Consider the following 12,854-nt stretch of genomic DNA (forward strand, 5'->3'; position numbering starts at 1 on the left):
CCTTTTCACCAGTGGCTTCAGCGCTTCCTGCTGTTGGTCGGGGGACAGGATCAAGTATTGCAGAGGGTCCTTCGGTCCTTCAGCAGGACACGAGGCACGGCAACAGTTCTCGTAGCCAGACCACCTCCAGTGCCTGCCATCAACGAGGCAGTGCTGCGATGCGCCTCTGTCATAAGGCAACGAGCACATGTGCAAAACGTCCGACCCGTACACTGGGGAATGGTTGCAGCGACGCTCATTCCCAAAGAAGAGTCGGTCAAGGCGCTCTTTCAAGAGGCGCTTCTTTTCCTCCAGTGATTCCTAACAGTAGACAAAAATGTTTATATTTGGCATCACCTTCACATTCTTTCCTGGGAATGCTTGTGAGATGGGAATGGAAGCAGAGCATGGGAGAGTGGAAGTGAGCTCAGGACACACCCACGCGAATAATACAGCAGAAGCAGAGCACACTTCCTTCACACGTGGATGAATTACAGGAGAGTGGTAGTACATGCTGAAGTCACACACACAAAAGTTATCAGGAACTGGAATGGCAGGAGCAATGTAACATTAACTAGCGGTCCACGTGAAAGACTAACAAAAGCAGTCACTCACAGACATATCAGTTGCGTGACAGACAGTGCCAGCACATTCATCAGCAAGCAGACCGCAGAAGTGCAAAGGTCACTTACAAACAAGTCAGGTACGTGGCAGATAGTAGTGCTGCAAGCTCCACTCACACACAGATCAAGTACATGACAGGTAGTAGCAGCACCCACTTCAGTCACAGGGTCAAATTAGACAGAAGCAGTGTAAGATTCCCTCTCATAGATCACAAAAGACAGTGGCACTGTGTGCTTTCCTCAAGCAGAACCTCACTCATACAGACTGGAGCAGGACAGTATTTTCCTTGCATACACTGATTAGGTACAAAACAGCAGCAGCAGGATTTTCACACAGGCCTCAGGACAGACAGAAGCCGTGTTCAGCCACACAGGGAGCAACAGTGCAGTATACATGCCCACACAGATCAGCTATACCACAGGCAGGATTGGAACAAGTTTCACTCACTTTCGCCGAAAGGGGGCAGTAAAAACAGGGTGGTGAATTTATATAATGCCCAATGTTCAGTGTAGGAAGCACTAGCATTTAGAAAGCATCAGAAGGCAAACAGGTGAGCCAAACTAAGATAGAAAATCTGTCTAAAAAGAATGATGAAAGTGAAGCGAAGGTTCACATCTAATAACCAAAGAACACACAAGATGCCTGCTAGCTCCCCTGACGTCATGTAAGGAATAAAAAGTGCATGCCCAGCTGTGGATCAGTCATGTCCTAATAGTATGGGCGCACAAACAGGAAATAGGAACAATAACATATTCATCAGGAGGGACGCACAGGACATCACTTCAACAAAGGTATTTCCATCAAGGTAAGCAAACAAGATTGACCAATGGAGGCGCACACACAGAAGCTAAGCTGACAAGAATTCACTGGAGAAAAAGGAAGAGAGAAGACAAACACAAAGAACAGTAGAGGAGAGAAAGCAAAGGCATTTTTATGGATGAGAGGAAGAAAGAAGACATATGGTGTGTTGGATATGTGGGTTTACAAATTATTAGCCACTATATTTCAGTCAAAACCAGAGGATATGAACTAATCCTACCAGCCACAACAGCACATTCTGAGGACAGACTTTTAGTGCGCCAAACAAGATAAGCTTCAGTTTTTCAAACAGTGGCATAATGCCTTGGGTCAGGAAAGATAGTAGAAGTACAGCTTTGGAATACTAAACCATATCTTTCAATAACCCGTGCAGCTGATGTATTATTGTGCCATTTGCCTACCTGGGCCGGACTTCCAGCTGGAGCAGTCGGCTTTGCCTGAGCCCCCAGGTCCACAGACCCCGTATTGGCCATCGTGGTTCTCCCAGGAATGGCTAGAAAAAGAGTAAAGTATTTATTATTCAGTATAATGATCAAAAGATGTTGGTTGACGGACCAATACTAGTTTCACAAATTATTAAATCCTGTTCCCACCTTCAGTTATAACTCTTGGGATCTTCCATGCATGAGCTCAGAATCTCAAAGCTTCAGTAATCACAATAAAATAATACTTTTTTAAAAGCATAAACACACACTCAGTTATACCTGATTCAGTCAGGTTTTGCCTGCTGAATTTAGAGCATCTACCTCCTCGGTGAGTCGAAAACCATTCTGCAACAACCCTAGAGTTTTGTTCAATAAAACTACAACTGTATGAACAAGGGTCCTTTAGTAGTTGCAGGAATCTGTGGTAAAGCACTGTGCAGTCATCAAGATTTCACATCAAGGGCTGGTACAAGTGGAAAGGATTAATGACAATAGGGACTCTCAGATGGAGTGTGGGCAGCTGCCAGTGTTCTTGTTATTATGTTAACATTTTGAAAAATCAATGTGAGAGGGGGCACAAGGAACAAGAGGGACACAAGTAAGTTAACAGCAACTCCAGTAAACCAACACTCGGATTTTTCATAGATTCACATGCTTGCATTCGTCCCTGTGATCAGGCTGGGAACACTCAGTAAATAATGTTAATATATCAGTGTACTTTTATACTGAACATTAAAAATTACAAACACTTTTGCATCCTATTCACTTCGTTGTAAATGAACCAAATTCCAGCCAATCACAAATTAGCACCCACTGTTGGCACTCCTGCCAGAGGCTTAGCAGTGCATGAGTAAAACATATACAAATGTACAGCCTCATGACAAACACGTGCAAAGCCAATTGGTCTAACCCTTTGTGCAACGTGCCTAAAGTTGAAAGAAAAAAGAAAAACGCTTTGACGAATTGCTCATGTCATTTTGTAGGCGCTCACACCACACAGGTGCAAACCTACAAAATGATGTGGGTGCTTTTTTTCCTTTTTAGTCCAGTCGTACTCCAAGACAAAGCAGCCATCGACGACTTCCTCTCCTGTGATGTAAGCCAGATTTGCCTTCCAAAGATGGCAGCTTCTTTGAGGCCTGCTGGCCCCAGGAGGCTAATCAGCAGGTCATCCTATGGGCGATGTAACACCCTTTGCCAGGACAAGCCTTTGTTCTGGGTCTCTTGAGAGCAAAGGCTCTCACCCTAGGAAATCAGAACCGTGTCACTGTTGGCAGAGGGCAGAAACCAATCAGCAAGGACACCAGACACTGGTAGGTTTTCAGGGGCCACCTCTAAGGTGCCCACTTGGTGCAGGAATTGAGAAATCCAAAATTGGTATCACCAATACGAGATGTTGATACCAAACATCATTTAAGACATCATGTAGCTGGGATACCCGTTTTTACCAGTGTCCTGCAAGTGTCTTAAAATGGTTTGCCTGGTCACTTGTACTGGCAGTAATAGGACTGACCGGCACAGGGCACACATCTGCTCATGCAGGTATGCACTCACATGTTATATTCAGCACCCTGCCTTTGTGCTGTCAGGCTGGCAGTAGGGATTAATTTACAAATACTACATGCAGTGTTAGGGATGTGTGAGATGCTGTGTTTTCACTTTTGCCTGCACCAAGAAACACAGCCTGCATTGGCAGTCTTGCATGTGCTTGGTGAGGGGTCCCTTAGGGTTGCACAATTCGTGCTGCAGCTCTTAGGGAATGTCTTTAGTACCTTGGGTCCTAGCTACCAGAGTACCATTTACTAGGACCCTACAGAGGGTGTTAAGGTTTTGCCAATTTCTGGAATAATTGTACAGTTTTGGCAAAGAACTCTGGCACTGAGGACCTGATTAGTGGGAACCCAGTGCACTTTCAGTCGAAATCACATCATGTACAAGGCAAACAACCATTAGCATAGCCAATAGGACTCGCCTTTGGGACCTTATAAGTGTTTAGCCAAGCAGTACATGTCTTGCCAGCTCTCCCCATGCTGGCTGTCAAATCCAACACTGACCTGCTAAAAAGGCAATTTACAGGACCTATGTACAAGAGCGGGCGGCGAATGAATGGAATAGTAAATGAATAAACCTGTATTACTTAACTTTGCAAATAGCCAGGGCACCAATGGACAACAAGAAAGGGACAATGCCTGGGCGTGCCAGGAGTGGTGGGGCCAAACTGCCCACACTAGGAACTGACAGGGAGTTAGCGGCTGGGCCTACTGCAACAATGTGCGAGTAGTGTCCAGAACAAAATACAAAAATGGACCATAGTCGCTGGTCCGTGCCAGGGTACATTGCAGCAAGAGGCAGTCAAGAGAGTCATTGTTTATTGCTGTGGGTCATGCAGGGTTCTAGGGTGGTGCAGGATCATATGAAAATACATGCAGCTAGTATGGAAATTGAAGGTAGTTCAAGCATACTCTGAATCAGTTCACGCACTCAGCAGTGATACTGAAGCAACACAATAGTGCAGAACTGCCTGCACTGGGTAGAGAGAGCGAGGTAATGCATAGCACACAGCATATTCAAGGCAATGTCAGTGTACACGAGCTCTGTATATACTGGGCAGTGAGCAATTCAGTGCTAGCACACTATGCAGTGCAAGGCACAGAGAACCAGCTGTGCCAATCTACACTGCAAGAGTGTATTGCGCTGGGCATACATACCACATAACTGCATTTGGTAAGTTGTGAGAGTGAGGCAGTGCAAAGACACTTCAACAGTGGGCGGTTAGAAAAAGCAGTCAATGCCAGGGCACGCAATAGCACTGGATAGTGACAGCGACAAAGTACTACAATATACCGCAGCCCTAGAGGCTCTTAACTGCAGGATTTAGGCTCCATTCATGCACAGTGTAGCTTGGCCTCCAGAAGTCCTACTTTTAAGTATCAGGTCTCTAGTGAAGTGAAGGTGGCTGCCCGCATGCTCTTGGTTCAAGCAGTGCCTAAGCAAGTGTCTCTTTGATGCTCCCCTCTTTCAATGGTTGAAGATCAGTGAATGCCCTTTACTCATTCTATTTGACTCCTGCTTCTGTTTGTTGCCGACTGGCTCTAGAGTCCAGTGCTGCTTGTAAAATTGTGCTGTATATGAGACACGTCCTTAAAGGCGCTTCGTGTTAAGCTCACCACTGCAGGTTTATGCTTTCTTTGAAGGATCCCTCCCTTTAGTCCCATGGTTTATCACATAGCTTGATTCATCTTCTTGGTTTATCGCTGTCTTGGCTCTGTGATGGCCTGACTCTGAAGTCAAGTCAATTGACAAATTAAGGGTGCTCGACATCTCGACACTTTCTTTGCCGTTGCATTATTGCTGATTCGGACACGCTTTATCATTCAAAGGAGTATTGGCGTTGACCCATCCTGCTCATCTGCATGCCCGTCAAGAAGGTCCTGGCAAAACCCAAACATCCAGCATAAGGGAGGACAATATATTGCCCCACAACTGGCCTACAACAGTCGTTTTGTGCCTAGCCCCATTTTCTCGAACACCCTTTCCCAGAAACAGGAAAACCTGTGAGATTCCCTGATTTAGTCTAGGTAACACCATCAGATGTAACGGAATGCAACAGGACTACATTGACCAAAGAATGAAGAATAACAGGCAGAACTGAGGAGGAGGTGATAGTTTGGATGGCCCTGAAGAGGAAAGTGATTTTTTAAATAATGTTCGCTACACCTCCTGTAACTCATACAACCCAAACCTGTTATGGATTCCCAAGCAAAGCACACTATTGTCATCTGGTGGTTGGGTCAGTAATAGCAAGTTGTTTTTCTTAGTAAGATGAAGCTGGGGGTTTGATTCGTGGACACTTTTCTTATGAGACACAACCCATTATATGGCCGCTGCAGTCCTTAAGTTATGACTTGTTATGTATCACCACATCTCTGGTTTGCAGGCCTCTTTTAGCAGTGTACATTAAAATACCTTAAATTAAACATTTTTCACGAACCTGCTAGACCTCCGAAGCTGTCCTATGTGCATAGCCGAGGCCCTTTAATTTGTGTGAGACGGTGAAACAGTGGGAAGCCCAGAGGTAAGAGTTTGGCACGAGCAGAGTCGGACAAAAAATGAAACTAGCTCTGGAGGCAGCGTTGTGCACCCATGAGTTGCAAGGTAACGGCGTAAAGAAAAAGAAGTGAACTAAAACAAATAGTTTCTTATCTGTCGGTGTAGTTTTGCAGCTTGAAGAATTTTCTGGATTCACATTGTGAGAAAGTGCCATCTTTCTTGCATTGGTATGCCTCCACTTTTTTCTGACTGCTGATGTGCTTTGACTGAGTGTGCCCTGGGCTCCTGCCAACCAGGTACCCAGGATCTGTGTTCCTTCCCTAAAAACTGTGTTGAAAGAAAACCCAATTCGCATCTCTGGCCCCCTATCAGCCCCTAGTAAATGGTACCCTAGGTACCCAGGGCATGGTGACCAAAGAAGACCCCCAAGGGCTGCAACACTTACTGTGCCACCCTTAGGGGCCCTGTACCTTGGTACCCACTCACTGCCTTTGCAGGGTGAGTGCCTAGGTACAGAACTAAACAAAGAGTCGACATGGCACACATCCCTGTGTGCCATGCCCACAAACCCACTGCCCAGGCATACATCAGTCACCCCTCTAGCTGGGTGCCCAATGCCAGTGGTGTGGGCACAGGCGCATGAGCCCTGTGCCCCTACAGTACCCAGGGCCATTCCTGGGCACTGTAAGTGCAGTGATGCCATTAAGAGTATATGGTGCTGGGAGGTTGTCATTACGAACTCCACAGCACCATAAAGGCTACACTGAAGGCTGACAAGTTTGGTACCAAACTTCTAAGCACATTAAACCCACACTGATGCCAGTGTGAGATTTAATGTAAAATGCACCAGGGGGCATATTAGAGATGCCCACCTGAAAACCTAACCTACAATCCACTTCCGGCTGAGTGGCTGCAGAGGTTGCCACACAGCAGACATGTTGCTGGACCCCTGGGTGGAGAGCCCCCGCTCTCCTGGGCCTGCAACAATGCACATCCTGGGCGAGGTGCTAGGTCTCCTCCCCCAGGATGGGCAGGGGGAAGCTTCAAAGGCATGCCGCCTCTGTGAGCTTCTCCAGACCATTTGCTGTACCCAGCAACCAGCCCCCACCCGCCCTGACCCCCTCTCTGGCGGGAAAAACTACGTCAGGAAGGGGGGTGTGCCAGCCTGTGCCAACCCCACCCCTCAGGTGGGGGAGAAGAGGTGAAGCACGACCACGGGCTCCGGCCATCTTGAAGATGGGGAGCACTGCCCAATCACAGCTAGGCACCTGCCCCCCTCCCACAGGAGAGGAACAGGCTAGGGGGTGTACTCACCCCAGGGCAGGGACCCATTGGTCCCTGTCCTTGCCCTACCTCTAACGCCCCTAAAGTCAGAATTTAGGTGCACCCTGAACCTTCCTTCCTCAGATCCTGATACCAAAAAGAAGAAAGAAGATCAAGAAGAAGAAGACCCGCTGCGCAGCTGCTAACAACAGGACAACAACAACTGACTTGGCCCCAGCCCTACCAGCCTGTTGATCCTGGAACCTGGAACTCCCGCGGACAGCAACCTTGGGACACCCAGAGTACCTGCCTGCCTTGACCCTCTCGAAGATTGGGCCGCCCATCAGCAGAGGCTCTGCTGCAACAGCTGCAACAACCACCCTGGTACCAACCAGGAAGTTCCAGACCAGCCCACTCTGCACCAGCCGAGCCCGGGCCAACCCGAACCAAGACCACGAGGACGTCCCCCCGGCCACTGGCCGAAGTCCAGTTCCCAAAGACCCTCCTCGACTAACCAGCCGACGCCTGCAGACTCAGAACCAGGGGCAACCGCGACCAGCTGAGGGTAAGCTTTATCGACACCCAAAGACACCCCTGCACCCGGCGCCCTACAGCCCCCTGTGCCTCCCTTTGGGGTACCTACCTGTGCTCCAAGATCCCAACTTACCTCTCGAAGTGCTAGTCGCCCCTGGAGAGTCTCCGTCTGCAAGCCTGCAGCCTATGTTCCCTTTTCAGGACCCTCATTGGATAACATTGAGCGCCCGGTGGCTTAAAAGCACCCTGCACCCAGCCACATGAGTGCCGCTGGCTGTGACCCCTTTGTCCTATCCTACTTCCCCCCCTTGCCCTGAGCAAGTGACCAGGAGCCCAGCTACCACAGCCGCGTGGCCTGCTTGCCAGCAGCCACCAACCGAAGGCCCACTTTCCCCCATTGGATATCATTGGGACTACCTACCTCTGCACCCGGCCGCCCCTGTGCCACTGGGATTGAACTAACTGTACTTACCTGACCATGGGGGACCCCTGAGTCTATGCCCAGAACCTTAACTTCACCAACCAAGTACTCACCTGGAAACTGGTAATTCACTTACCTGCCATTGGATAACATTGACCCATTTTTTACTCGAAAATTTTCGAAGTGTGAAGTTTTGAAAACTGAAAATATTCATATAAAATCAGCCAAAGTCCTAATTCCGAAGTAGTCACCTGTCGTCAGGGGGGAAGCCAGTACTGTACCTTTCAGCCCAGTACTGAACCGCAAAAGTAATCCCTAGCGGGGTTACTAGTAATCTGTATTTTCTCCATAGGAACCCATTGTCTGCTTTTCTCTGAAATTTCTTCTAAGTGTCTACTTTTGAAAACTTGAAATATTCTTTAAAAATCACACGAAATACTGAAACGCAATTACCTACCTGTTTTGAGTTAAGACCCCAGTGCTGGCCCTAGGAGACCAGTGCTGGATCACAAAAGTAACGCGAACGTACTTTACCTGCAACCTGAATTTTCTTCCATTGAATAACATGCCAGATTTCCATTGAAAAGTTTCTAAGTGTGCACTTTTAAAACAGCTTTATATTCATGAAAATTCACTTCAGTAACTAAAATGTTTTTGCTAATCTGGTTTCAGCTTAGACCCCAGGACTGAATCTAGGATCTGGTCCTGGATCTTATAAAGTAATCAATAGAGTAATCAACTGTACTTATATGTAGAAAACCCAGTGAGCTCAATGCTAGAGTGTGTTTTAGGATTGTGTTGCTTACTACCAATACTGTAATCATTGTGTGCTCAAACTTACATATTTACATGAGCGCAAAAGTATATTTTTACAACTGTTGGTTCTAAAAACCACTATATCTGTGGATATAAAAACAATTGGACTGGAGTTCAGTCCTTCAGTGTGTGAAACCTTTTGCTGACTGAGGGCTAGATGTAGGTAATTCATATTTACCGACTCTTAAATACCGAATTTTACCGATTCGGTATTTAAGAGTCGGTAAATATGAAGGGGGGAGATGTAGGTATTTCCAGATGTTGAAATATCGATTTGTTAATATTCGGTATTTACCGATTCGGTAAATACCGAATCGGTATTTCCTATTGATTCCTATGGGCTGTGAAGCCCATAGGAATCAATGGGAAATACCGATTCGGTAATTACCGAATTGGTAAATACCGAATTCTGCAAGGGTGCAGGGGGTGTCACTTTGACATCCTCTTGCACCCCAAATACAGGCATGTGTGCCATGTGGCACACAGACATGCCCTAAGGGCATGTCTGTGTCACATGGCATAGGTGTGCAAGCACACATGTGCATGCACACCTGGATTCGGTATTTTACCACCCAATTGAATTGGGTGGTAAAATACCGAATCTGTATTTCCTTTAGGGCTCAGAAGAGTCCCACCTACATTTGGATTTACCATTTTACAGAATCGGTAAATTTACCGATCCTGTAAATTTACCGATTCTGTAAAAAAAATGCCCCTACATGCCAATTCTTAAATACCGGTCGGTAACGGCCGAATTCGGCCGTTACCGACCGGTATTTAGGCTCCTACATCTGGCTCTGAGTGTGTACAGCAAATGCTTTACATTGTCCTCTGGTACTGCCTTACTGCTCGACCAGGCTACCACTTTGGAGAGTAAGGTCAGTTCTGACTTTAACCTCTGTTATACTTCTGGGGGTGGTGGACTCTATACACACTGTACTTCATTCTAGTCCAGTATATATAGAGCCACTTTCTCACACACATGCTGTGCATTATTCCTCCTTCTAGTGGTTGAGTCCAGATTTTTCCTCTTTTTATTTTTTTTGTTTGGGTGGGCCTCGACATACCAGCATTTGGTGTCCTCTTGTGACGTCGACGGGCTTCCTCTGGAAGCTCCCACCTTTGGTCGCCATCTTTGGATTTTTAAATTTTTTTATTTTCTCATTCTTCCTGGCGGAGGAGGCTGGGTTCGCTAGTGAATCCAGAAAATTCTTCAAGTTACAAAACTACACTGACAGGTAATAAACTATTAGTTTGCAGCGTAATCTTTTCTGGATTCCTATGCTGTGCATAGACAGTTTGCTAGTCTTGTGGTGGCTGGGTGGAAGAGGAGCTCTGGTTTGTGAATAGATGATGTAAGACCTTTTGTCTCACTTGTGCTTCCTTATTCATTTGAATGTCCACACAGTAATGCTTTGTAAATGTGGGTACTCAAGACCAAGTTGCTGCCATGCAAATGTCTTGAAATGGCGTATTTGCCAGAAAAGCGAATGTAGCTGCCTTTTTCCTTGTTGAGTGAGCTTGTGGTGATCCTTGTAATGTTTGACTTGCTTGTTTGTGACATAGCTGAATGGCTTGTGCAATCTATCTTGCGATGGTATTTTTGGTTACTGGTCAACCCAAAAAGCTATTAGCAAAAGAGACAAAGAATTGCTTTGTCTTTCTTTATCCTTTGGTTCTTTCAACGTAGTACGTGACTGCTCTACTAGCGTCAAGTGTATGCAGAGATCTTTCTGCCTTCGTCTTTGGTTTTTTTAAAGAAACTTGGAATTTGTATCGTCTGATTTAAGTGAAATTTTGATACCACCTTTGGCATAAAATGTGGATCTGTCCTCATGACCACTCTGTCACTATGTATCTGGAAATAGGGTTCCTGTAGTGTCCGTGCCTGTAGTTCACTAACTCTGCGTAGAGATGAGAATGCTACTGAGAAGGCTGTATTTAGAGTGAGCATTTGTGGTGTTGCTTTGTGTAGCGGTTCAAATGGTGCTTTCATCAATTGTGTGGGACAATGTTCAGATTTCATGTGGGCGCTGGCACCATTCTTGGTGGTGCTATTCTTTTTGATCCCTCTAGGAACCTTTTGAACACATGAGAAGTGAAGAAAATCTTCCTTATTTCTCCTCTTGTGTATTCTAAAAGTGCTGCTAAGTGCACCTTTAGTGAAGTGTAGTTTAGGTTACTCTGAAGTAAGTGTGTCAAGTACTTTAGGTTGTTCTTTCTTTTACAATCTTTTTTTGCCAGATTATCCCTAAGGAACCATTGCGTGTATCTTTTCTATTTTGCTGTATAACATCTCCTAGTTGTTGGCCTTCTTGCTTCTCTGAGAACAGTCATTGCACTTTCTGGTAGTTTCAGGTGTCCAAATTCTAAGTTACTATGCCATGCTGCTCAGCTTAAGCTCTCTGGTTCTCGGTGTAACACCTTTCCATTTTGCATTGTTAATAGATCTTGTCTCTTTGGTAATTTGTGCCTTGTTCCTTGAGATATTTCCATTATCTCTGAGAACCAAGTCTGCCTGGCCCACTGTAGTGCAATGAGAATCATTGTCATGTGACTGATCTTACATTTAAGGATTACCTTGTGAAGTCGTGGGATCGCGCGTAAAAGCATACGCAAATATCCCTGACCAGTCTATCCATAGCGGATTCCCTAGGGACTGATTGCATGGTTGCCTGGATGCGAAGTTTTGGCATTTTGCATTGCGGGGTGTTGCAAATAAGTCTATTTGTGGAGTCCCTCATTTCCTGAAAATCTTTTGGGGTTCCAATTGATTCAGTTTCCACTCGTGGGCTGATGATGTTTGTCTGCTACTATGTCTGATGATGTTTGTCTGCTACTATGTCTATGTTCTTTTGGATTTCCCATTTCCAAAGTTGCTGGGCTAGGTTTGAGAGAGCTACAGACTGAATTCCCCCTTGTTTGTTTATATAAAACATGGTTGTTGTGTTGTCTGTTTGGATCAACATCATCTTGTTGTAGATTTGTTTCTGAAATGCTTGCAAGGCTAAAAACAATGTTTTCAACTCCAAAACGTTGGTGTTTCACTGCGTCCTGTTTTGTCCACAATCCTCGTACCTTGAGGTTGTTCATGTGCACTCCCCACCCTCTTTGGGAAGCATCTGTTATGGTCACTGTTGGGGTTGGTTGTGTGAAAGGTCTGCCCCATGATATGTTTGTTTTGTTCCACCATGCCATCTCCTGATGAACTTTTTGCGTTACTACCACTAGATCCCCCAACTCCCTGTTGACTGTGACCATTGTTGTTGGAGCCATTCTTGAAATGGTCTCATGTGTAGATGGATGTTGGGAATTATATGAATGCATGATGCCATCATTCCTAGTAGTTTCCCCACTGTCCTCACTGGCAGATGTTGCCCCATCTGGTAAAGAGGAGTCTCCTTCAGTATGGCTAATGTTGTCTTGCTGCTTGGGAACGCTTTCCCTAACACAGTGATTAATTCTACGCCTAGGAACACCGTTACTTGTTCTGGCGATGATTTTTTTCAATGATTTGAGAAACCCAGCTGAATTAGTGTCTGTATCACCTGTTGTATGTGCTGTTTGTAGAGACTGTATGAGCTTGCTCTTACCAACCAGTCATCTAGATACGGGTAAACATGAATTTCCTATCTTCTTAGGTGAGCGGCTACTGTTGCTAGGCATTTTGTGAACACTCATGGCGCTGATTTGAGTCTGAATGCCAACACCTTGAACTGATAGTGTGTTTTGTTTACCACAAATCTTAATAGGTTCTTGTGTCTTTAGTTCATAGCATCTTTTAAGTCTGTGGTTGCCATATAATCTCTTTGTTGCAACTGAGGTATCACCTTCTGCAGCGTAGTCATCTTGAACCTTTGTGACTTTATGAATCTGTTTAGGAACCGTAAATCTAATATAGGGCGTAGTGTTCCATCTACCTT

The 12,854-nt window shown here is 45.8% G+C and overlaps 1 protein-coding gene across 11 annotated transcripts in view; it reads right to left on the minus strand.

The window, feature by feature from the left end:
• The window catches only part of EP400 (E1A binding protein p400), a 522,955-nt gene that overhangs the window by 231,344 nt on the left and 278,757 nt on the right, over positions 1 to 12,854 (minus strand). For all 11 annotated transcript variants that reach the window (XM_078667964.1, XM_078667963.1, XM_078667968.1 and 8 more), the window contains 2 exons: positions 1,824 to 1,915; positions 2 to 300 (listed from right to left, as the gene is read on the minus strand). In XM_078667964.1, the coding sequence (XP_078524090.1) occupies positions 2 to 300; positions 1,824 to 1,915 (391 nt within the window). The remainder of the gene's footprint in view (position 1; positions 301 to 1,823; positions 1,916 to 12,854) is intronic.

Source organism: Lissotriton helveticus, chromosome 11 (genome assembly GCF_964261635.1).
Source record: "Lissotriton helveticus chromosome 11, aLisHel1.1, whole genome shotgun sequence".
In the NCBI taxonomy this organism is placed as follows: Eukaryota; Metazoa; Chordata; class Amphibia; order Caudata; family Salamandridae; genus Lissotriton; species Lissotriton helveticus.